General features: G+C 38.9%; 1 protein-coding gene across 4 annotated transcripts in view; it reads left to right on the forward strand.

Annotated features, from left to right (window-relative positions):
• Positions 1 to 26,504, forward strand: part of LOC104633462 (tyrosine-protein phosphatase non-receptor type 20) — a 61,985-nt gene that overhangs the window by 20,504 nt on the left and 14,977 nt on the right. For 2 of the 4 annotated variants that reach the window (XM_075758358.1, XM_075758360.1), the window contains exons 13-34: positions 239 to 449; positions 1,349 to 1,452; positions 2,459 to 2,557; positions 3,686 to 3,793; positions 3,917 to 4,033; positions 4,507 to 4,742; positions 5,299 to 5,403; positions 6,744 to 6,837; positions 7,329 to 7,414; positions 7,625 to 7,772; positions 8,809 to 9,020; positions 10,260 to 10,358; positions 11,538 to 11,902; positions 14,928 to 15,222; positions 16,184 to 16,342; positions 16,635 to 16,809; positions 17,961 to 18,171; positions 19,347 to 19,384; positions 21,232 to 21,318; positions 21,756 to 21,820; positions 23,354 to 23,515; positions 24,363 to 24,534. In XM_075758358.1, the coding sequence (XP_075614473.1) occupies positions 239 to 449; positions 1,349 to 1,452; positions 2,459 to 2,557; positions 3,686 to 3,793; positions 3,917 to 4,033; positions 4,507 to 4,742; positions 5,299 to 5,403; positions 6,744 to 6,837; positions 7,329 to 7,414; positions 7,625 to 7,772; positions 8,809 to 9,020; positions 10,260 to 10,358; positions 11,538 to 11,902; positions 14,928 to 15,222; positions 16,184 to 16,342; positions 16,635 to 16,809; positions 17,961 to 18,171; positions 19,347 to 19,384; positions 21,232 to 21,318; positions 21,756 to 21,820; positions 23,354 to 23,515; positions 24,363 to 24,534 (3,348 nt within the window). Of the gene's footprint in view, positions 1 to 238; positions 450 to 1,348; positions 1,453 to 2,458; positions 2,558 to 3,685; positions 3,794 to 3,916; positions 4,034 to 4,506; positions 4,743 to 5,298; positions 5,404 to 6,743; positions 6,838 to 7,328; positions 7,415 to 7,624; positions 7,773 to 8,808; positions 9,021 to 10,259; positions 10,359 to 11,537; positions 11,903 to 14,927; positions 15,223 to 16,183; positions 16,343 to 16,634; positions 16,810 to 17,960; positions 18,172 to 19,346; positions 19,385 to 21,231; positions 21,319 to 21,755; positions 21,821 to 23,353; positions 23,516 to 24,362; positions 24,535 to 26,504 lie in introns of those variants that run through there. The other 2 variants (XM_075758359.1, XM_075758361.1) reach the window with 2 other exon arrangements.

The raw sequence follows: 26,504 nt of genomic DNA on the forward strand, positions 1-26,504 counted from the left end.
TAGAAATGAAATCTAAATACAGCATATACTTTCTATGAAAGAAATGGATTGGAAAACCTTTCCACTCCCTCCAAGGCTAGATATCCTCAGGGATATCAGAACAAATATATCTGTGATGTCAAACTTTTTTGCTGGCATGTTCAAAAGGTTAGCCAGAAAGTACCTTTGAGCTTAAAAACATGGAATAATATCAGCCGATTTATCTTTCCTTCCTCTGCCTTTCTCCCTTCTTATTCAGAGGAAAGTAAATATGTGGAAATAGACAAATCACATTCTGCATATGCAGCTCAGCGTGAGCACCTTGCCCTGATTCAGAGACTGTCTCGTTCAGAGAATGTGCTCTATGGAGCAAACCTGGAAAACCTTTCTGCTGGGATGATGAGCAAATCTTGTGATAACCTCAGTGTGGAAACCAACAACAGGACTAGAGACAAAAGCAATCTTGGCAGGTAGGTTTGCTTATTCCTCTAAATGTGTAAGAATACCCAGTCATAGACTATGTCATTGCAAACCTCTACCAGTAAACTGTGGGGCAGACTTTTTTTTTCTTTTTTCCAGTCTTTATTGTGGTCACACCAAAAGGCCTGGGGCTCCATGGTGCCAATAGTAGTGTGCAAACACAGGCAGGAAGTTAACAGTTCAGCAGATAAGAACTTGAAAAAGAGTGACATTTATATTTGTACCAGACTCAGGAATGAACCACTTACTGGGTTATGGAGAAGGTTAAAAATAAGGGAGACTAAAAGTGACATTTTTAATATCTGTGTATCTTCTCTGGAAATGGCAGTATGTGAACTGAATGCACAGTGGAAGCTGGTTTTGAACATGTTTTACCTAATTGATTCCTCTCTGTGTAAAGGTGCAAATCATAGAAAAGAGTGTGAGAACTTCTCCCTTTCATTTGCATTGGTACACTCACCAGTGTAGGCGGTTACTATGGCTGCACACAGTCTCAAGGCCTTTGAGGAATTCTAGTGCCTTTTAGAATACTAAGAGTTAGAATAGAGCCAGGAAGAACACGAACTATCAGGAAAACTTTCAGATGTGGTTTTGTCTAAATGGATAGTAGGGCTAAATGAATCATACTGAGGCTATGCTGTGTTTTCCCGATGCCTGCACTCAGCTCAGAGAAAAACACAGGGGGAAATTACTCGTGATGTGAGTGGTCTAATGGCAGCTGTTATTTGGAAGCAAATGCTGGCAAGGATAAACTGCCTCTTTCCTACAATGAAATGTGGCCCAGAAATCAGAATACTTGTTGAAATGTGCATTCCCAGCTTGGCTCTGACAGGCTAATGACCATTACTGATTTGTTATTGTAACGCAGTCTTCATTTCCTGCCATGCAGATCCACATCAGGACTATCCCAGTCAGAAATGCACATCAATTTGAATGGAAAGCAAAGGAGTTATGACTACCTCTCTATCCATTCAACTCAGAACACAATCAGTGGTGAGTAGAATAATCATAAAGAGAGACAGTACCCTTCCATATTTATTGTTTCAGTAGCAGGAGACAAAAATATATTCTACTTACAGATTAAAGAATATAATTTTGCACTTCTAGTCCTGGGAATTAACCTGGAGTTTAGCAAGACAAGCTGTTTTTTTCCCTGTAACTCTTGCTTTCCATCAGGATTAGTGGTAAGGGACTTTGTGATAAAATTATTCCATCAATGGTGCCTAATGCTCTTCAGAGATGTAGTTCAGTACACCCAGGACCCTCGCATGGGGTGACATCTTTATGCTTAGAGGTCATTATTTGGTTTGCAATTGAGATCTACAACTCAATAAATAATGCATGAGACAACATAGGCCCCAGGTCCTTCCTCTGTTCTTGCACTTGCATGACATTAACTAGAGTGAGAACTGGACACCTAATTTTCTAACAGAGCCAAATTGCATGCACACAGTGAGCAGATCTATGGAATATGAAGCTATGATTATTTGCTTGGTCCATTTTAAAATTAGAACTCTACTTTAAATACACTGTGGCAATTGCACAATGTAGTGTTGATGCTACAAAAGTCACCATCACAATCAGTGCCGATTGGATTGCAGCTATAGAGCCAAGAGGGCCCAAAGGGCTAAGTTTCCAAAGGAAGCCATAGGATATTTTCTGTCCAAATCACCCTCATGTTCAATAGGTGCTACATGCCTGACTTTTTAGATATCCTAATCTTAATAAAAATGTTGCAGATAAATGCGTACTCTCCCTGAAAGGAACGTTATAGGAAGAGCTTACGCAGCTACTTTACATATAATTTTCTAGAGAATGCAGATTTCCAAACACTTGTTTGAACTTCCTTGCTGAATTATATCAATTCAGAAATAATGGCAATGTGGAAAACAAGGACAAAATATATTTTTAATTTTTGAAGCCCTGGTTTTGCATGCTATGTGAATCTACTGTCTCCCTGCATCAATCTGCATTTATTCTAGCTGTTTTGTTTCTGCAGCACCTGGATCACCAGCCATCCAAAAGGAAGTTTTGCTAAGTGGTCTAGAAAGAGAAATCATTTGCGTAAGCCTAAAACGTGACTCTAAGAATGGATTTGGTAAGTAAGGAACAAGAATATTACGTTTGTTACTGGGACCGTCAGTTCCTAGTGCTAACACTGATACTTGCTGACTCAAGCTGAGCAAGATGGTAACCTTTTTCACCTCATTTATTCTTCTTATAGAATAAGATTACTAATCTTTGTGAAGGACTTAGAATTTCCAAGACTGAAAAAGACTAAGTGCATAAATCAAGACCACAATTTTTTCAGAGTATTAACTAAGGCCACAGAGGTCAAGGGGACCAAGTGTTAGAAGTATAATGAAAGGAACGAGGGCCTAGTTTTGTACCTGAAATACATGCACAGTGATTTTATTTATCTTATGCAGGGGGAAATGATGTTCTGCAAACTCTTCAGATATTGCCTGTGGGGATGAAAAATGTGTACACGAGCTTAATGTGCATGTTTCCCAACTTTTGGATTCTTATTTAGATAACATTTTTTTGTTATATAACACACTGTCACACTGTATCCTATTCTTGTGGATAAGTTCAGAGGATCATCAGGTTTCACAGCTGACCATTAATACAATCAAACATCAAATTCTAAATGGTGCAGGTCTGTGTGGAATATCCTGATCCCAAACCCAACAATTCTACCAGGCAGAAGAATATATTCTGCAATAGGCAGAATATTCTGAACTAGGATAGTGAAATTGAACTACTTGACAATAGATTTAATTTTCTTAGATCTCTTACATATCTGTTAGAAGTTTATATGGCCCACCTCAGGGGCCCTAGACTACATAATGTAAAACAATGTTTGAATTTATCTAATGAGCTTTTATACCATTTTCTTCCTGCAGGTGTTAAATACTAAGGTCCACATAATTTATGACTCTTGTAAGAAAGTAGTTGGAATCTTTAAAAGTCCCAAACCAGGAAAGTATTCTTATTGAGAAATTATATTTAAAGAGCCACCAAAGTCACGAGCACACTTTAATTATAATGTGAGTTTAAAGCTTTCCCAAATCAAGACCTTGATGCCATGAAAACGAGAGTTCCCCGTTCTCCAGCTTGTGTATAAAACTTACACCATTGGAGCAAGAGCCTTTTGTGCTCCTGAGGTTCATCTTTTCTAATACTGCCAGTGTCTCTGCATTCTCATGCTATCTCATTTTTGCAGGTTTTGTAATTATTGGAGGAGAAAATGTAGGAAAATTAGACCTCGGTATCTTTATCGCTTCAATTATCCCTGGGGGACCTGCAGACAGAGCTGGAAATATCAAACCAGGTCATTGTCCTTAGTTTTTAATTAGAATTAAAATACTTCCCTGGTTTAAAGTTAGCTACTCTGTATTTATTTCCTTATTTAGATGTGCCTTGTTTTGTTTTTATCCTTTTTTTTTTTTTCAAGGAGGACGACTCATCTCTGTGAATAATATTAGTCTTGAGGGTGTTTCATTTAATACTGCAGTTAAAATCATACAGAATTCTCCCGATGAAGTGGAGCTCATCATTTCTCAACCCAAAGGTATAAAGGCAAAGTCTTTGCTGGCTATGGAATGCTAATATTAAACATGGGACACTGCTATTTATTAGGTACTGGGATGATGTAGTAGTACCTTCTTGCTACTCAGTGCCAGTTATAACAACCATAGGCTATCAGTGAAAATAGTCAACTTCTAGTATGTATCATGGGATCTCTGTTCTACGGTCAGTGTGAAAAACTCTGTTATGGGCTGGATTGCTGAATACCAAGGGAATTTTGGCATTTCTTTCTCTGATAAGAGTCATAGTCCTCTGCAGTGATGAAGCAAATACATGTCTCCACACTTACAATAGCAGTGCTCCAATTTACAATGTTTGACTGATTTTATAGATCTGATTTCACAAGTTGATGTAGGAAGTTACTTTGTCCTCCTGTGCTGAGGTATAATAATATTTGCCTTCAAGTTTACTTACTGTTCGCGTTCAGCAATGTTTTATTTTCATATGGATTTACAGACATGTATGAAGAAGGATTAAATGAAGAAAAGAATCTATCAAGAGGAAACAGCACTAGTGGATCTGAGATCTCCTGTGTAGACAGTGGGAGAAAAAAGATTCAGGATTGTCATACAGCTCTCCCCAAAGAACAGGACATAAATATAGATGAACTTGAGAAGGCTCTTTCCTGGAGTTTAGCACCAAAATTGGGCCCTAGGATTCCAGTTCCTTCAGCTGATAGCCTGGATGTGGAGGTAACTGAGATTTTGATGCTGTTCAGTAATATTACACTCAGCATGTATCTTAACAACATGCCAGCTACATAAAAAATAGAAAGTAAAAAAAGAAATTTAAAAAATGAGGAAAAGAGAAAGAAAATCTTGGAAGATCTTGCTTGTTAAATTACATTGTAAATGTCAAAATGATAGAAATGTCTAGAATATGTGAAAAAACGTTATTAAAAATTCTCCTGCCTTTGCCAGTGGAGGTACAATATATTTATTATTTACTTGCAGTCTCTTAAGTTTTCAAGCAGACACAGAACAGCAACATTTTGTGTCTAATTTCCTACTATTAGACAGCCTCCCTATCTATACTCAGCTGATGCACATTTAGACACACCATATTTTGAGTAATATTAGTGCAAGCTTGAAATAATATCAGGGATATAAATTGTACCACTCCAGCCTTACAGTGACAGCAGGACCAAACCCTTTATATCTTTTGGAAACTCTATTTTTTTTTTTCCCTTCCTTTCCCCTTTTTTATTGAGATGCTGTAGTCTCATTAGCGTTTATATTTCTGAGACAGGAAGCTGATTCTTCGCACTTACCATCTCCATCTGAAACCAACTCAAAGGAAATCTATACTGTGGAGCTTGTTAAAGAAGATGGGACTTTCGGAATCAGTGTGACTGCAAGTGTTACTGTTAATCTTTCAGTGTGTCTGTCAAACTGTTATATGACCAAGAAACACGTAGGGAAGTGTATTTATGTGGAACAAAGATAGAAAATAGGCTGATAACCAAAGCTGTTAGCATGGCACATTTCAAACCTAAGTGTCCAATTGATTGACAGAAAAAGCGTAAAGTACTGACTCTGCTCATTCCCCAGTTCTTGCCCGCAGAACCTGTGAAAGAAGTGTGCTGGCATGTGGCAGTACAAGCCCTCTTCTTCCTTACTCAATTTGAGAACAAGACCTACCACTGAAAGTGGAGTTTGGTCAGGGAGGGATATAGCCAGAGCCTCTAGAAAATGCAGCAATGCAAAGAATTCCCCATGACTGGTGTTGCTTCTCCCCTGGAGCTCCTGGAACTCAAAGACTGTGTCTGTACAAGCAGATTACACAGAACCACTGCATGGGCAGAAGCAGTGGCCCACAGGCACTGCTTAATTGTTCACAGCTCCCAATACGGCTTTGGCCTGTGCCTCAACAAGCAGTATAATAGAAGCCATCCCATGCTGGAGGGCTGAACATTTAGCTGTGTGGACTCAAGATATGCCATGCTTCTTAGTCTGAAGGCCAGAGAAAGGGCCCTAGTCAATTTTATTTCCTAATGTAAGGAAATACAGTTCTCTGTATATTTAGAGGACCAGAGAAGGCAGCAGTGAAAACTATCTGACACATTTGAATAACAGTTCCTTGTCCTGGCTATCAAAGCAGAATGTCTCCAGGCTGAGAGGTCTTTACAGTCCTTGCTGAAACAGAGTGGGAAGCAACAGCCATTTCATTGCCTGCAGGAGAAATTGAGGGCTGCTTTTTCATCTGAATTCAGTCAGGGGATGTAGATGGACAGAATATGATTCTTAGGTTAATCTGGAATTCCTCTGAGCTGTAGGCTCTCAAGTGGCTGTACAAGTTCAGGTCCATGCTTTATATATTGTCTAAAAGGTTAATAATTACTGAATGGATATTGCATAGTTTGGAAGCTGGGCTAGAGACTGACTGAAAGATGCAGCTCCATCTTTATGTTAGCATAGGGAAAAAGTTTTGAACATTTAGTAAATGTTTTAATATAACCACGTAGAAATGCATTGCATTATCCTGAGAAAATAAAACAAGATTACTGCCTAGGGAAATATATTACAACTAGATGGGACTTTAGAGTAACATCCTCTTTCCTTTTTTCCCTACATTTTAAAAAAAATTAATTCCTGATGCAATTGCTTTGCAATGCATGTTTAAGTTGCTTTGCTTTTTATCACAGGCAGAATACACAAAGACTCCACTCTAATCTGCAGGCATATGTTTTGCAGGGTGGAATTAACACTAGCGTGCGTCATGGTGGGATATACGTGAAGTCAATTATTCCCAGGGGACCAGCAGATAAGGATGGACAAATAAAGATAGGTAACGTCTGGCAATAAAACTCTGGACTGCAGAACTCAATGAATAGTGTGGAATGCTTGCCACAGGGACAATGAAACACATTTGGGATTGCAGGTCATACAACTGTGAAATGTAATATGCAGTCCATCATTCCTCAGCCTGTCCCTGTACTACATGTAGCTATCCCACTGAAAAAACAGCAGCCTCATACCAACATTGTATAGTTACTTTCTGGAGCTGCACATCAGGCTAATGACTCTGATACTTTCAGCATTGCTGTTATAACCAGATACTATCACTGCATTTACTTATAGAATACCCTGTATATTTTAAATGCTGGTTATAAAATGCTGTACCACAAGCAGTATTGCTTTCAAACAAAGTAATATAATTTGAGACATGTAAGCATGAAGATCTATTACAACGTTGGTAGCACAAGGTTCACACCCATTCAACTTGAACACATCAAAGCAACTTGACTTTTTTTTGTTGTTTGTTTTCTTTTGCCTCAGGTGATCGTCTGCTGGAAGTAGATGGCATCAGCCTCTGTGGCATCACCCACAAACAGGCTGTGGAACACCTTAAGAAATCTGGCCAGGTTTGTACAATAGCAGAGTCAATAAGATATCCAGTAGAATAAACTGCAGTTAGTATAAAGCACAATAGCAAAGCTGGGTCAAAAGAAACACCACCACCACCACCCCCCCACCCCGCCCTCATCCAACCCCATTCTGCTAAAAAGAAAAGTAAAAAAAACTTAGGGCTTGCTGCATACTGTGTAACTGGAACCTGTTCATCATTGATTTAGATTGCCAAGCTGGTTCTAGAAAGGGGAAACTACCCATTGGCAGAGCCATGCCTGACTGCTAATGACAGAAAGGAGGACCAATGTGCAGTTGTTTCCGTGACAACATCCTTCACAGATGGTACCAAGGACTACTGTTTTTTGACAGATGGTGAGTGATAAAAAAGGAACTCAGGGTGACTTCTCAGGATGTGCAAGAAAGGAATGAATGAAAATAATTCTATGAAATTTCTGTGGGTTGGAAGGAAAACTGCATACTGAATAAAAATATAATGTGCAATATTAATGACATTATCAAAAATCAGTTCTGAACAAAATATTTCTGATATACTTAGAGTTACAGTTGCTAGATATAGCTTAATTTATCCTAGCCATAAATACTGCATGTCTCAGCCTTCAGGAGATGGGGCTGGCAGGGGACATCCCTGTCTGTACTCTACAGCACACTCAGGCAGGAAGCAGCTGTGTTGATGTTGCCAATCTGTTACCCAAAGAGCTTGGCCAGCACAACTGCCGATGCTGTGTCAGTGATGAAGCTAGGGTGAACTGCTACCCCAGGGCCAGGCCTGGTGACTGCCATAATTTCATTTCTTAAAAGCAGAAGATTCAGAGATCACTTTCACTTAGCCAACAAATAAATGCTGTATCTTTTACTGTAAGGCTGTCTCATAAACACTAAGTCTGAACTATACTTTCCCATGGGGCAGTTACTCCTCTATGTTGTCCCTAGCAGAATGGGGTTTGTATCTGGGAAAGGACTAGTCTCTTCTTGTCTGGAAAGAGCAGTAGTTCTGATTCTAGCTTATGTTGGTTAGTGGAGGACCCACACGAATGTCAGGCAGCTACAGAATAGTAAGATCTACCCAACACTTACAGAACAATGTCAGAAAAGGATAGCATTTGAACCTTTTTATGTTGGTTCAAAAAGCTTCTTCCTTTGTGGGCTTGTACCAGATGGCATAAAGTCTGTGAACACATGGTGGAACAGAATCCAGTTCTCCCCATTCTGCCTGTGCAATTTCAAGGGCTCACATAAGTTAAAGGAACACCAAACCCTTCTTTTGCCATTAGTATCTGTAGTGCAGCACACAGGGAAAAGATCTGCTGAGAGTGTCATTTACATCAGTTCCTTAGGGGGTACATATGCCACAGCTCCCTCTCTTTTTTCCAATCCCTGCTTTGAACAGATAATACATTTGAAGTCAAATTGACAAAGAATTCTGGAGGCCTCGGCTTTAGCGTTCTGCAAATGGAAGATGCTTGTGAACACTTTGGAGGAACTATTGTCAGGATCAAAAGACTGTTTCCAGGGCAGCCAGCTGAAGAGAATGGCAAAATTGAAGTCGGAGACATCATTTTAGCTGTGAATGGGAAACCTATTCAAGGACTCTTGTATCAGGTACCAGGCAGTTCTATCACTGGGACTCCAGATGGGTACTGTTAATAAAGACAATGGAATGAAACTGCATTTAAACTTAATTATCACCAGAGGGGGTCAGAATTTGCATATAATTGATCTGATTTCTATGTAGGATTCTTCTCCAGAATTCTTATGGAGAATTTCCTTCTTAACAGAATTCTTACAGAGAATTTCTTCTGCAATTTAATTTATAACTTTCTACTACTGATGCACAAAGTCTATTGTTAGATGCACACCGGTTGTTAATTAGTTGGAATCTTCGTTGCTGTTACGCATAATTGGAACATTTTTTCCCTGTGGTCATTTGTGCTTTGTAATGTCATGCTAAATACCATGCCCCATATTCAAATCTCTACCAGGTGAGGTAAATCCAGTGTAACTTTTTTATCTGGAATGAGAAATTCTATACTCACATGAAGAAACTGAATGGTAAAAAAGCACTACATGTGGATTTATTTTTTTCATCGTAATCTTTTCACCTTATGTTCATATACAAAACTCAGGTATTTTTCATGCATTGAATAGATAAGATTGGAAACAAACAGAAATTATGAAATCATGCAATTTTCCCACAGACAGGTCAGTCATATTATTAAATAGCTAGGGCAAAAGACAAGATGCTGTAAGTCACAGACACCCTGGGGGGGGGTGCTGTAATTGTACTCCCCCCCCCCCCCCAACCCGGAGTTCTTTTCCAGCACTGTCTTGCTCCGTGGTGTACAGCCTTTTTACTCAGTTTGTGCAGAGGGACAGACAGGGTGTTTTGGCCTTACAGCATTTTTTCCCCTCTAGATTAAGTATTTTATCTCCCGCCATGGCTGAAAGCTGAATGCCACTGAATAAATGTTATGTTAAGGAGGGGCTTTGGTTATGTCAATATGGCAGTCTGTGGAGCTATGCTAATATAATTGACTGAAGACATGTCCTTGCCACGTGCACTTTGAATGAATTTGTCTGAAAATCCTGTTTTCTTCAAGAAAAGAAAAAGAATTAATTTAAACCTATGTGTCTGTTGGTGGAACACAAGTTTGTAAACTGAACTAACTTGACCTTAGATACACATCCACATAAAAACTATGGTCCATTTATACAACAATCATACAGTAGGCACAAATACTAGGAATTTGGCATTCATAATAAAAATTGCCTTCATCCCAATTGGTAAAATGATATGTGCTATGTTCCCTAAGAAATCTATTATTCCTTCTTCCTACTTAGGATGTCCTGCACTTATTGAGAGGAGCTCCTCCAGAAGTCACACTACTGCTTTGCAGACCACCAAAAGACGTTCTTCCAGAAATAGAGCAGAGTGTCCTGGTAAGGCAAAGCTTCTGCCAATAAACTTGTTTCTCTAAACCTGGATAAACACTACTACATTTTCTATCCAGTCTTGAACAAGGCAACCTTCCCTTTTCTCCAAGGTCCTCTATTCCATTTCTTTCCATTCCCAGCTTCAACTTCACTTCTACAGTTCAACTGATTATTCCTTAACAACCAAAATAATAGAAATCTGACACATGTGAAACACGTTTATCCCAGTCCAACAACTTTTGAATTGCAGTACTGTCATTGGAGTGAAACAGCACATACCCATGCAGATCTTCCAGTCAGGCTTCTAAAAATTCTCTACTAGATCCTCAGCCAGAAACTGCAGATATTATAACTCTTAGACTTGAGGTAGCTATGTTACTGCCAAAAGTGAGAGGAAAATAAAGAACTTTTGCTATTCATGCTACATCTTAATAAACTTAAATAAATGAAATAATGGTTTCAACTGGGTATTCAGCTTCTTATTGATAGTTAGCAGAATCTGCAGGGGAAAAAAAAAAAAGAAAAAAAAAGAAAAATCAAACAGTAGAGACTGCAGAGACTAAAACAATGCCATTAGGTGTGCTAGCATTGTTATTCCTGCTTCTTGAACACAACTTATGGACACATACACAAGTACTCTTACAACGAACATGCATTTGCATTACTCTTGCTCCATGTAGAATGGCCCACTCATGGTTCCTGTCCCACCTGGATTCATAAGAATTGTCCAAGGGCAGACAGAAATGTCTGTCAGGACCACCTCCAGATAACAAACTGGCTTCTGTTGCTCTTCTGCAATGTGCCCTTGGCTGATTTCTATGGTCAGCCACACAGGAGTCAAATCTGGAAGCCAGTTCTTTGCAATGAAGAGAATATAGCCACAAAGCTGAGGCATGATATGAAAAGAAATAAAAAGGGGCCACATCTAGCAAAGAATTCACTGGAAAAAGTGAACTTGTGTAGTAGTTCCCTGCCTGAAACTCCTGAAGAACGTGAAAGATAAACATAAAGACAAAATATTTATTGAGAGAGTACCTCCCTCTGTTTCCCTCCCTTACAGCTACCATTTGATATTGTCACATTCAGAGTCTTATTGATATTGCCTCTTCAAATTATTTTGTTCTTAAAGGAAAGAGGATGGGAGATAAAAAAGGAGTTACACTAACCTTTCTGTTATTTTGATAGACTCCAGCACCATCTCCAGTTAAGGAGTTTGTGGCAGAAATGCCAGGCAATACAGAGGTAGGAAATAGTATGGATCAGTCTACCAGTGATGGGGGTAGCACCTCTCCAGACCTTGAAGATTGCCTAGATTCGCCAGTGGCAGCAGATTTCAGTGAGCCTCCTGAAGAGGACAGCTCAACTTACAAAGAGCAGGAAGCAGAGTTTCAAGAGAAACCTACACAGAAACTTATGACTCACAGGGAAAGTTTCTATAAGCATCTTTGGAAGTTTCATCAAGAAGCTGCCAGTTCTGAAGTCTTCCACTCCCTAGAGGAAGAAGTGAAGCAGAACTGCTACTCACCATGTGAATTTGGATGGGCCAAAAGGTAAGGAATACTGAAATCTGCTCTGCAGCCTTTGCTTTGACTCTTAGAATTTTGAAAGTGAATTGCTTAGGTTTAAGTACAGGGCTATCTGCTTCTAATCACTGCTGATTGCTGAAGATTTTGTTCGTACATCTTATTCTGATGTTTGTACATCTTATTCTGACTATCCTAATCTGCTATCTCTATTTACTCTCATCTTAAAATTTTGTGTAAGTCTGCATTGCAAGATAGTTGTATGAGTGCTGCACTGCTATAATCATTTATGCTGTTCAGCTGAAGCTGGCTGCAGTTTGAAACCAGTGGAAAGACTCTCATTGACTTATATAGGAACCAAGGACTTTCTTATTTATTACATGACCTCTTAATTTCAATTTTCTCAGAGTTGACAAATAGGCACCAAAAATTTCTTTCTTATTGTATGACCTTTTAATTTCAATTTTTTCGGAGAAACTAAAAAAACCTCAGAAGACAAACCGTGATCAAGGACACACACACCCCACCCCACCCCCCCAAAAAAAGTTATTTTTCAGTCTTCAGAAGCTAACAGAAGCCCTGAGCCAGAGGAATTATACAATAAAATACAGTGCAAATGGACTCGGCCTCCTTTATATACTCTTTCGAATATACCACACCCAGGCACACAGATCCATTCCATTTTAGTCATCTTTCCCAGTGCAAAAGAATATAAATTATCAGAACAGAAAGTATTGGTAGAAAGACAAGTTAAAGGACTCCTTTAACCCTAAAGGTCTCCTAGAGGCCTTTAACTTACAGCTTTAGTAATTTTATGTAGAAACTAATTTCTATGTTTCCACACTATCACTTGAAATGCTTCTGTTGCTCTTGATACTCATCAAGCACAGAACCAGACAGTCAGATTCTGTCTCTGGGGAGTCACAGCACTAGCTGACTGCAAGTCAAGTGGGACCATAATGGCCATTCATACTTTTAGCTCCTCTGTCTTAAGAGAAGAAGCTTTACTCACATTCGTGAGTGAAGCTCCTGCTTACATACATGCTTCTCTACTGCTGAGAATGAAACCAGCAGAAATGTGTCTGTAACAAACATATTTCAGCAAGACTGAGTTTCTTGTGGGAAAATATCAATTCCAAGAAAAGTTTTGGATTCATCCCAGGAAGGAAGTTCTGAAATAAATGTTTTTGTTTGGTACATTCTTAGTATCATTTAGTTTCTGCTTTTGCATTTTCAAAAGGCAGCCAGAGCCATGCATTTTAAACAATATTTAAAATGTAATCCCAGTTTAAATGATCCTTCCAGCTAAAAACATATTAACAAAACACAGAATGACATAGGCATTAATGAAAGAATTCCTTTTGGTTAAAGAAGAAATTTCCTTTCTTCAGATTGCTTAAAACTTTTCATGCAAACGTAGAAATCTTCTGATATGAATTTTAAAAGTTCCCTGCTCAGGGTTTCACATGGAAAATTTCTTTCACCCTTCTTCTTATTACCACCAATAAGAATCTTTGAAAAAGCTGCTTTGAAAAAACTTTGACCCACAGTTTTCCTCTGTGAAGTCCAGGTCTAGGGATCACGAGATTCCAAAAGAAAGTCAAGCATGTCAGTGGAGCTCATGTATGGGCCTGCAGGACCCAGACTCACATTATTTCCCATGGTGATGTAGAGATGGGCTAGAAGCTGTGCTATGACTGAGCCACTGCTGGCTCACTGCCGGAGCTCATGTAGCTCTGCCAAACACCTTCCACATCCTTTGAAGGTCAGTCAGCACTCCACTATCACATGATAGCTTTTAGGACACCCACATTGCCCAACGTCAGATATAAGCTAACACACTAGATTTCTCCCTCACTGAGGGCATACAGCATAAGCCTACAAGTTTTTCTTATTTTCATGAGTATTTCAAAAATACCATCAAAGGCTACTAGCCTTATCCAGCCAAAATGCCTTTTTTGCCATTCTGCTTTATGTTTTCCTTCTGACTATAGACAACTTTGGAAACAAGAGTTTAACACTGGGGATCTTTTATGATTTCATACAAGACACACAATTTGTGTTCCTTTTAGTTAAGTATGTTTGCTTGGGAGATGGCAGTGACAGTTCTGTTCTATCAGAGAGTGAAAGATCCTAGGTGACTGTTATATATGAAATGACATGGCAGCTTTGCTGTGTGAAGCATTAATAAAAGTTATGCCATTTTAAGTGTTTTTATGATGAATGAAGTTTAGCAATATTTCAATAAAGATTGATATGAAGAAAACACACACTTTAAAAAAAAAAGTGTTTCTAGCATTTCTATTAGCTTTAATGGAAAATTTAATGGGAGACAATGCTATAGTAGTCTATTAGAGTTCATTAATGACAGCAGCCAAAACAATAAACACAACACATACAATTACAGTCTGGGCTTGAACATTAAAAGTGCTGAATACTGTGTCTCCAGTATAGTGGAATAAAATCAATAATAATTTTAATTCAAGTAATTGAACAAATCCATTGATTTCTGTAGGACAAGGCAAGCATAAGAATAGAAGCAGGCTTACAAAGAGAAGTCAGGACTTGTATTTTTTTTTATGGAGAGACAGGAATAATTTTATATTTCATATTTCTAGTCTGTGTTTTAGTTACCAGGGAAAGATCTGTAGGAGCCAGGGATGTAGCTGGCATTCCTTTTTCTGGAAAAATTGTAGTAGTGTTGTAATGCACATACCACTTACCAGATAAGTTGTTTACGGCAGATGAAATAATGGTATGGGAATTGTGCAATTATTTTTCAAGAATCAAAGTACCAGTTAATGCCTTAAAAAAAAAAAAGAGTGTGAGATTTTGCAAAGGCTGTTTCTGAAAGATTTTTAATCTTTTAACTAGGTGTGCAAAATATTGATTACTTATTTATTTTTATAGTAACACTGGAGGACCCAGACAGCAATTTAATATCGTAACTAGTACTTCAGTTAAAATTAAAGTAAGGTCATGTTATAAGCAGTAGACTTTTCAATGGCCATCAGGAGGAAAACCCCAGCACTGCAATCTTTTTATTTTCCAGCCACATATTTAATAAGAGTGATGATGACCTATCGAACACAAAATGTATGCCTGAAACTTTCTCTCTAACCCCTATTGATGAAGAGTATCTCACTGTCAGCTCAACGTCTGTGACCTCACTTTCACGGGGAGGAAGCTCCGAGACACTCTCCACAACCATGGTGACTCCACAGCCACATGCTTGTGGTCCTTTCTCATCATCCCTGCCAGCTAGAGACACACATGACAGTGACAATGAATGGGAAGACTTGGAAGAACTAGCAGAAGAGAAGGAAGAAAAGGAAGATTGCACTAGGGTATGTGACAGGCACCAGATTATTGACAGATAGAATATGACAAGGGAAAAGAAACAACTTTAAGAATGCAACATTCTTAAACATTAATTTTAACTCATTATCTGTGCTGTTTCTGCATGGCTTTTTTTACTTTCCTGAATATCCACAATCTTCAAGTGAAGCAGACCTCCCTCTACACCCAGGTCTCCATAATTCTTTACCATTTGCCTCTAAGGCCATCTCCTTGCTCTTGCCATCTTACTATTTCTTGAACTTTGCATCATTCTGCAGTATTATTCCCAGTGAACAAAGGCCTAAAAACCCTTTAGTAGCCTCTAAAATTAATTGGAGTCAGCTACTTCAGGTTTTTTCCATCATCTTTTAAACCCATGTGGAAAATCACTTTGTTACAGTGATGCTACTGTAATGTCCTGATAAGAAAGTATGATCCTTGTGCTAATTACTATTCAAAATAGAGGGCTCAGTCCTGCCAAATGCTGAACATCTTGCATTCCTACTGACACTAATGAGCTCTGAATTCCTACTAATTTGAGAGCACTGAGGACAAAATTTAGGTCCAGCCATTTCCTTCAGTGGGACAGCAATAACAATAATCTCTGCACCCTACTATTGCAATGCTTGTCAGCTCAGACAACACCAAACCTTTCTTTACACTTTTCAAATGCCAAAAGTCCGGTCCCCAATGGCATTCTCTGCCTTATTAGGCCCTATCAATCAATCAATCATGCCCTCTCTGTCTTATTAGGCCCTATCAGTCAATCAATCACCATGAATATCCACTAGGTAAAAAGAAGTAAACTTAATTCTGGAATAAGGCAGTGACAGATGAAGAAACCCTATCTACACTCTTATTTATATCATCTGAGGATCTTATTCCTAGCTGCATATAAAACATAATGGCAGATGTTAAAGAAGCAATAGAAAAACTTATATCAAACATATCTTGTGCTTATTTTAATAGGAAATGGAGATCTTTGTGACTTTGACAAAGTCAGAGAACAATGGTTATGGATTTTCTGTGGTTTTTAACAAAGTGGACAACTGCCTGTATGTTGATGAAATCTTGAATGAGCCTGCCCTGTCTGATGGAAGACTAAGGAGGGGAGACAGAATCATTATGGTACAGTAATCATTTGATTTTATACAGAGGAGAGAATATTTGCAGATTAATGTCATTTAGCTTCGGTATTCTTTCTTCCGTAGGGTCCAGTTTATCACATATTTAGGCATGAAAGTACAAATAGATCCTATAATAAATGCAATTCATCTGACTTCAGTAGGACACATTCCAGACTGAATAAATTGTGTGACTAGGCGAATAATAGGAATCATCTAGCAAAATTTAGAGCGGAGGGAGAAGTACATGATAGTCAATGAGATCTATGACATCTTTTTACTGGTTTGTCATTTAGGTGAATGGAATTGATGTAACATCTTTACCGTGCAATGAAGTCCTGACTTTACTGCAAAGCTCTCCTCCTGATCTACACCTTGTGGTTGGTCGTGCTGACAGCGATCCACGTCCCTCAATTAGGCCAGATGAGATTCCTGAAATTACTCTCACAAAAGGTGCCAATGGACAACTAGGTGTGTAGTAAATACTATGCATCTTATTTTGGACATGGATTACAGCAATCATAAGATAATCTTAAGCAACTGTGGTCTTGGATCAATGTGATCCTGAATGACCTTGACACCTTTATGCTCCCCTCCATCACCCATGATCAAGGAAGGGAGAGCTTTATTTTGGGGAAGGCCTTGAAGGGAAGACTAATATCTCTTTATTAGACCAATGAAGATAGTTGGGAAAATTATCTTTGTATTGTCACCCTATCAGCTGAAGTTTATGTCAGATGTCCAGGCTCACATTTTTGTTACTGATACACAGAAGTTGTGGGTATTTAGATAATAATGTCTTCTACCTGCTGAGATACATAAATATCTATTTGGAGGGAACAAAAAAAAAACCCAAAAAAACCCCAAAAAACAAAACAAAACAAAAAAGCAAAGAGGTAAAGCTTAAGAAAGGTGGGCTACTGGTTACGGCAATAGTTTCCTATTCAAAAAAACTTCCACTCAAATCCTTGATTCAGCACAGACATAAAGCTTTATCTACATTGTGCAATAAAACTGTAAATGAAATCCCCGCAGTGTGAGTATCTTTGTATTTCTGCAGTGTGGCGAGTACTGCACACAGATAAACCTGCAGGCCCAGGAAACAGTAAAGCTATATTTGCTGAGGTACAATAGAAACATATCCTGTTTCTAGTTCAGAAACTAGCTTGTTCAGAGATAGCTTGAATATCGTTGCACAATTCTGTTCTACACTGTACAGGTAGATGTCATATGCCTCCGTTCCCTGTGTCACTCTAAAGACTGCAAGGCATTTAAGCACTCTGATAATGAAGGAGTTACTGCTATGCATTTAAATGATTATTCAACATCAGGTGAAATAAAGCACTATTATGTTGAATATGTAGCGATGTACAATATGTATATGTAGAGATGGACAATACCATTTAAGTTTTTTCCATACTTTTTCAACATCTAATTGCATTTCACTCTCCCAGTCCAGCTCTTATTCCCTGTCTCACTGGTGCAAGACTGCTGTTTATAATGTTGGTTATTTGTTCAGCCTATTTTTCAATGCCCCACATTTGTTCCATCAGGCTGTATGTCACTGACAGTGAAATTCAGAACATGCTGCCACAAAAGACGCTTTCTCTACATTATTCTAGGCTTGAAGCTGACAGGAGGAGCTGGAAGCAAGTTACAAGGTATTTATGTACTAGAGATAGTGCCTGGCTCTCCTGCCAGTGTGGAAGGCAGTTTGCAGCCACGAGATCAGATTGTTTACATCTGTGGACTGTGGACTGAGGGCATTAGCCTCGATGATGCAGTGAGAGTGTGTGAAGCTGCCACCCAGAATGTCCAAATCAAAGCCACAAGGTAAATCTGAGCCGACAAGGTAAATCTGAGCATACTCAATCTCAATTCTAGTATTAAAGCAGGATTCTAAATTTTACATCAACAAAACAATAATAATAATAAATCAATAATCAAAAATAATTAAAACAAGACAAACTACCAGAAAAATGCTTTACTTCAAAGGTCTGAATGTTGCAACCTGATACCTAACATCCATAAGATACATTAACTCCTTGAAATATTACAACTAACACAGTGAATACAAGTAGACTCATAGGACACAAATGAGAACTCTTCAAACTTCATCATCCAAACACAAATGTGAATCCTTTAACTGTGAGGCTAGCCACCATTTTCAGATATCCTGTTCTCCAGGGAAAAGTCTTCATTATATTTCCATCACTAGTGCCAACCTTCTCCATACAACCTCAGATATACAAGTACAGGCAAGAAACTACCTTTGTTGGGAAACTCTGAGTTACTTCCAACAGCCAAATGTTTTAGAAAGGTGTTAAAAATGCAGCATTTAATCTGCAGCAAGTTAAGAATTTCCCTTATCAGTTCTTGGCTGCACTTTAGATTGTGTTCTACAGTCTGCTAGAGAGTCAGCAGAGGTCCTGGACCGATACAGAAATAGCTTCCGAAAAGTACGTGAGTGACTAAGTTACATAACCAGAGTTAGCAATAGTGTGTCCATCACAGCTGTTGCAATGTCATTCAAGCTTTTATCGATGTTTTATTAACTTGCACTGGGCTAGCAGATGAAGAAAATGCAACCTCATTATACTTCTTGTTGTACAAGCAGTCAGTAGGCAACACAAACTGATCATAAGAATTTACGATCTAAGGAGATAAACAGAAATAGGGTAAAGGAAATTACAAAAGATCACTCTCACTTCATAGGGGGGGAACTGAAGCTGAATTCAAAATGTACCACAAAGCAGTTCTGTATTGGGACTGATGGTTTAACATGTTCTTTCTTTCCTGGACCCATCTAAATAAAAAGTTTCATTGTTGTTAAATACAGTCAAATATCTTAAGTACTGATATAATGCTCTTTAGAAAAGCACCATTAACAAAATCATAGAAGTACAACTACAATTTAGACAACTGACTTCCTAAAAATATTTTTCATATGTGCTTTACAAAGCATGCAGCTCTTAACGGCTCACATATTTCACTTTTTCTGCCCCCAGAAATGGCAATCCAGTGGTTCCTATAGAGCAGGAAAATAGTAAGTAAGGCTACTATTTTTGGTTTTTAATTCAAAACTTGTTTCTGCTTTTGGAAATAAGCATAAGGTACTGATTCATTGCATTAAAAGTTATTAACAGATTGTAATTTGGCATTCAGTATTTCTGTTACGACCATTCTAAGAGTCTGAAGAAAATTTGGTAACTCTTCAAAGATAGAAATAAAATGTATAGTTCTCTGTAAAAAAAAAAAAAATTATTTATTGCATATTGCAATAGTCCATTGACTATTGTAATTATCAATTTCTATTTTTTAATTTGTTGTTATTAAATGGGAATTTTATGTGGTCATATTTCAATATCTGTTTTGATTTAAACTATTCTCTAAGGGGTTTTCCAGCACTTTTTGAGCCACTACTTCATCATCTAGACCTATTTTTTAAACTGTTATCAATAAGTCTATAGAAAATCAGAAAGAGGCAGCACCAATACCCCTTAGTTAACATAAGAGCATTCTTATCAGGGGATGATATTTAATACTGTAACTAACACAAAACTTCAGTAATCATCTGCACTACAAAGGCTTGACCAGAATTGCTTTAGCAGTAGGAGTCTCAGCAAGCAGAGGTTGCATCTGCATCATCAGGTGGAAGGATAGGTATCGTGTCTACATCACCACGTAGAAAGTGTGTTAGCTATGCAAGTAATACTTTCCAGTGTACATTTGGCTGGAGTATTGTCAGACCTAACCCACAGTTTCATTTACCTGACTGAATGTCTGAAATTTTTTTTAACCATGCAAAGATGACCTGAAAAAATAACCCTGGACCAGAATTGATCATATGCCTACACTCATCTGAATACCTGAAGAAATTATTCCAAGTCAAGCTAGATACAGATTTCCTACTCCACAGGAATTAGCCCTGTGTTTGGTTTTGTAAACTGAAGCAGCTTCTTTCACTCACTGAAGAACAACCTTTGAATTTACTATGAGACACAGATAAATTTATGTGTACTCTCCTTTACTGTGGTATAACTATCCTGGTAGGACCTTGCTTATACATCCTTGCTCCATGAGCTTTGCAGATTCCAAGATTTCTCTAGACACCTTCAAAATAGGTTATCAAATCTGATCCACCATACAGGTTTATGGACTCTACAATGGTACAGTTACCTGCCTCTCTTATAAAACAAGATTTTTCACTTTTATAAGACACTTAAAATCTATAGTAATTTGGTATTTGGTGTTTTGTTTGCTATCATCTCTAATAGATTTATAGATAAATATATAACAATTTTCTATTAAGGAAGGAAGGTTTCATTTTATAGACTTGCTTAGTTACAAAAACGCATACTAAAATTGAAAATCCAACAGGGAGCTTTTTTTTTTTTTTTCCTTTAAACAGCAGCACACTCATCATTTTCTATAATTCATACATTAAGAGTGCTTTGTGGAAGACAGCTAAGATCGCCAAGATATGATACAGCAAAACCCCAAAACTGAGGGTGGGTGGGTAGAGGTGGGAGTGTCAAGAAACGCACACTGTCTTCTTATGTACGCATCTCTGCAGACGCTAACACACCCTGCTTCTTTCTCTGCCTGATCGTTGCCATATGTCTAGAATGACTCAGTCTGATCTTCAATTGTTGTTACAATTTTAAATATAGCAATGACTGAGATGCAATATCTCTGCAATTCATGACAGAATTGTTTATATCACTGTGCAAATTGGCAAACTTATTCATGTAGTACTATTTCGAACTGCCTCCTATAGTATCAATATTGGATATTGATGCTTTAATAATCTAAGCACAAAGTTTACATTCTCTTGTGTATACGAAGGTTAGCAGGAGGCCTGTCAGAACAAACCTACATGTATGCTTTTAGGGCCACCTGCTGAGACAGAGAAAGCCAATATTTCATTCTCAAATGAAAACCTGAATTGCCGAGAACAGCATCTGCTGCATCAACATGGTAAGGAACTCTGTATTTTCCAATTAGGGTTTGTAAAATTTTGTGCCCTCTCTTTGAAAGAAAATAAGTCTGTAGGTGGTACTGGCAGCACCTGGGAAAGATTAATTCTTCATAAACAAAACTGCGTCCCTCAGAGTTTTAGAGAGCATTTATACATTACCTGTTGTCCATCTGGTGTCTCTGACCTTGTAACATTCAGCTTTTAAAGCTTGTATTGGAACCTGCTCACTGAGAGGTAAAAAATCCGCATGAATGATTCACAGAAGGCTCAGTTCACAGTTCGGGAGTGTATGCCCACATAGTCCACAGCATTTTTTTTTAATTTTACATGGCAAATATAAAATGTTTTATTATGTCTCTGAATATGATTTTGAGTGTTATACTATAGAACATTTTACCAGTACAACTGTGTAAAAACTGTTGCTGCTTTTTCACAGAGAAACATTTTGAGGAAACAAACTGTGGTGCTCAGCAAAACACTCCCGATTCTCCAGAATGTAAGGTAAGGGACAATTTTATCAAGTTTGAGACAGTCCATCAAGTGAAGGGAGTTACATGGAGTGAGATTTTTTTCAATAGTGGTATCTAATGTATTTTCTTCCTCTCCAGTTTCATTGAAAATGTGACTGTAATGCAGTTGGAGAATTTCCTGTGAAGTGCTGAATTCCTTCAGCATTCATGGACTAGAATGCGCTGAGCACTTCCTGGGGTCAGACTTTTTGATTGCTGGTTTTCAATATATAATATCACTATTTTACCAGCTTAGTAATAAAAGCATTACTCATATGATGTAGCCGCTCCATGATGTCTTCATAGTACTGTTAACAGCTTACAAGATTAATCTTTAGCTTAGAAATAAAGTAGCTCAGGTAAAAGATACAGAATGTCTCAGCATGGGATTCTGGGGAAAAGAAGTGTAATTGTAATTGTGAAGCATCTTCCACAACAATCTTTGAAACCTTAGATTAATATGTTTCATTCTGAAATTCCCAGATGGGGCATTGGAAAAAGAGGGTAAAATAACTCTAAACCTTTGGAGAATTATATAGTATTGACATAAACCATAACGGTTTGAATTTGGAAAGCATAATGCCATTTTTGAAATGATGAATTCCTAAAATACACAGGTGTGTTCTTTGAAAAAATAAGTAATTTCTGTGTTCAACATACAATGCTTCAAAATGCTTACAAGTGCAAACATCACTTCTGTTCATGCAAACACGTGGAAAATAAAGTTACTTGGAATTGAGATTACCCACATTGGGACCAGTATTTCATGGGAATAGATTTACTACTTTTTCTTAATTGTGGTTTGCAAAAAAGGGCTGTCTTTTGTTAAAATTAGACCTCCAACCTGGCAGAAAAATTGGAACAATTTTCTCACTTTTGATTAAGTCATCACTATTACTGCTTCTTCCGCACCATTTAATCCATGATGGTTTATCTGTTCAACTTGCTAAAATAATTTTTGAGGATGATATTTGCAAAATTGGAACTAGTCATGCTGCAAGTCATAAACATTTCTAGGTTGCTGCTATTTCTGACATAATACTTGACCCTAAAAAAGCAGCTGATTTTAAAACTGAATGAAGTGCTGAAGCCAAACAGATAGATACGTTGGGGTTGCAAGGGTAAGACTTTCATTATAGAAAAATAAAAAAATAGAGTATCTACTGTGTTACTGTTGTGCTGGAGATAACTGACTTGTTTGTCAATGAAGGTGATATTTTTTTTATAATATAAAAGGATTACAAAAGCACACGCTTCCTTGTTCTTAAGAGGTTATTTTCCCCTCCAACAATTATAAAAAAAAAAGATTATGGAAGTAACTATGTACTATTTTCATTCTGATACATACATGCAGCTGCTATGTTAACCACTGGATGCTCAGTACACCTATTCAAGAGCAGGATATATCCCATAATCTACATCAGCCAGTGAGGACTGTGAAGCATAATGAGATTCTTTGGTATTAAAACTGCAAACAAAAGCCCTGAATAAACTCCACTTTAGACCGCATCCTTTTATCTTTTAGGACTTCATTATTAAGATTGAGCTGGAAAAAGCAGAAAACGGCAGCCTAGGATTTGCGCTGGTAGGTGGAAGAAATGGCAGGGCTATCCTGATAAAAGCCATCAGCCCAGACAGCATTGCAGATCTAGACGGGAGGCTTCAAGTTGGTGACATTCTACTTAAGGTAATGCTTGTTCTTCGTTGTTTTGGCATACATGTCTCTAGTTACTCTATCCTGAGCATTCTGCTCAGTATCAAGGTTGCGCAGATTGGAAATCTGGGGCTGTTTGGCACAGCAACACGTAGACAGTGCCCCTCGGCTCCTGGGGGGTCAGAGGCACAGTCCTGTGGGACTGGGCCTCTCTACAGCTGGAAGGTGGCTGTTGAGCACTGCAGCAAAGAAGCAGACCCATTATAGTAGGACAAGCAGCTAAGTGCAATTACTCCATAGTGTAACTGCCCAGTGAGGGTTACACATGAAAAAAAACAGTAGGTAGGGGGAGGGAAGAGTTAACTGACCAAGTGTGCATATAACAGCACACCAGGAGGATAGTGAGAGGAACCCATCATTGGTGCCAGTTAGGTATTATCAAGACAAGCAAAAAGCACTGGAATTAGAACTTTTGAATCTTTATTTAAAATCTTACTATCTTAACTACGTTTTAATATAAATAATTTTTTTTTTACCCCGAATTGTTTTTTCTTCCCCCTCCAGGAGTTTCAATATTTTTATTTGCTTTTCTATTTTTAATTTACTTCTATCTGTCCTTCATCTTCCATATGGAGAGTGGGGGAAACAATGCCCTCTTAGTGTCTCAGAAGAGATGCAAACTACACTTTGGTGGTGTAATGCTAGCAATCATGATATAAAGAAGTAGAGAGGACAGGATCAAGCAAGTTACTAAAATAGGAAGGATGAAGACACATGAATTGCAAAGAAGTTATATAAAGATTGCTCTGTGCTGGAATACACAAATAAACAAAGCTTTCTGTTACAGGAATACAGAAGTACATATCATTATATTTTTCAGGTGAATGAGACTTCCGTATCTGGTCTGCCACGCCAAACAGTTATAGATTTGCTGCGCAAGGCTCGAGGCACTGTGCAACTCACTGTCTGCCGAAGCATGGCTTTGCATTGGGCTTATTCAGGCAACCAGAGCAACAGTATACCTTCCCTCTCCAACACAAAAGCAGAGCCAGGTAAGCAGCCACATCCACTCAGTACACGATAAAAGTGGGATTATGTGTTGCCTGAATTCAGCTTTCGTATTAGCAAATAATTCAATCTTACTAATGTTAGTTAGCCCTGGTTCATAGCTGTAGATGCAAACATGTTTTTCACCTTGATCTGCAGCTCTGGCTAAGCTACTCAAGACATAAGACCACAGGGAAGAAATGCCCAAGTGTGATTTTTAAGTCTAGGAATAGCAGAAGTAAAGCTGCAAGATGTTCAAAGACGTTTTAACTCTGCTTATGTTTTTAAGTCAAGACAATTCCTGATGTGTGCTAATTTTACCCAATTTTATACAACTCACTGATTTGTGATAACTAACCTAGCTGCTAAAATACATTTCCCACAAATTTCACATCCCAGCACTCCTACCTTATCTCTTGGAAGCACTACATCTCCTGTTCTGCCTGGTAGACAACTCCTCTCCCTTCTGTGCTTGTTCATGTTCAAATCCAGAAGCCTCTGCTCCCAGGTTGATTGCTATTAATTTGAGAGCACACCCACCTGCATAGGGCAGTACTTAGCTAACTAATAGAAGAAACTTGTGCTGCAGGCTCTGCTCTACTGAATACTCAAAATTTAAATACTAGTTAAAGCTGTGAGTGGAAGCAAGGATACATTATTACCAGTAGATTATGGGTTTATATTCCTCAACTTTTTCTTTGAACACTGAAATGTCTCCTTTAATGTGGAGAAACTTCAATGAGAATTCCTCCTTAATACATCTTCTGGCCCGCTGGTTACAAATTGGAGGCTTTGTTTCAAATCTTCTCCAGTCAGAACCCACTGTCGTTGTTATTTGCTTTCTGCCCAGCTGACTACAGAGAGATGCAGAGCTCGCTGTGGGGTTTGGACATACTTTACAGCAAACGTTTATGCATCTAGTCAGCTTTACTGATGCAAACTTTCCTGCACAGGTATTTTAGGCAATTCTGCTGTTAGACAGCAGCTGCCTCTAGTGAGCCCTAGAGAATCTCAATTTTTTCAATATCTATTAGACTGAGTGTGGTGGGTTGACCCTGGCTGGGGGCCAGGTGCCTACCAGAGCTGCTCTATCACTCCCCTCCTTCATTAGACAGGGGAGAAAAGGTATAACAAAAAGCTTATGGGTCGAGATAAGGACAGGGAGAGATTACTCACTAGTCATCATCACAAGCAAAACAGACCAAACTTAGAGAGGGAATTAATCTAATTTATTACTAAGCAAAACAGAGTAGAGGAATGAGAAATAAAACCAAATCTTAAAACACCTCCCCCCACCCCTCCCATCTTCCCGGGCTCAACTTCACTCCCGGCTTCAACCTCCGCCCCCCTCAGCAGCACAGAGGGACGGGGAGTGGGGGTTACGGTCAGTTCATCATGCGGTGTTTCTGCTGCTTCTTCATCCTCAGAGAAAGGACTCCTCTCATCCTTCCCCTGCTCCAGCATGGGGTCCCTCTCATGGGAGACAGTCCTTCACAACCTTCTCCAACGTGGAGTCTCTCCCACAGGCTACAGTCCTTCATGAACTGCTCCAGTGTGGGTCTCTCCCACGGGGTGCAGACCTTCAGGAGGAAACTGCTCCAGCGTGGGTCCCCCACGGGGTCACAAGTCCTGCCAGCAAACCTGCTCCGGCATGGGCTTCTCTCTCCACAGGTCCACAGGTCCGGCCAGGAGCTTGCTCCAGTGTGGGCTTCCCACGGGGCCACAGCCTCCTTCAGGTGTCTCCACCTGCTCTGGCGTGGGGTCCTCCACGGGCTGCAGGTGGAATCTCTACACCCCCTCATCCTTCCTCCATGGGCTGCAGGGGGACAGCCTGCTTCACCATGGTCTTCACCATGGGCTGCAGGAGAATCTCTGCTCCGGCACCTGGAGCACCTCCTGCCCCTCCTTCTGCACTGACCTTGGTGTCTGCAGATGTTCTTACATCTTCTCACTCCTCTCTCTGGCTGCAAAAGCG

Source organism: Balearica regulorum, chromosome 7 (genome assembly GCF_011004875.1).
Source record: "Balearica regulorum gibbericeps isolate bBalReg1 chromosome 7, bBalReg1.pri, whole genome shotgun sequence".
In the NCBI taxonomy this organism is placed as follows: Eukaryota; Metazoa; Chordata; class Aves; order Gruiformes; family Gruidae; genus Balearica; species Balearica regulorum.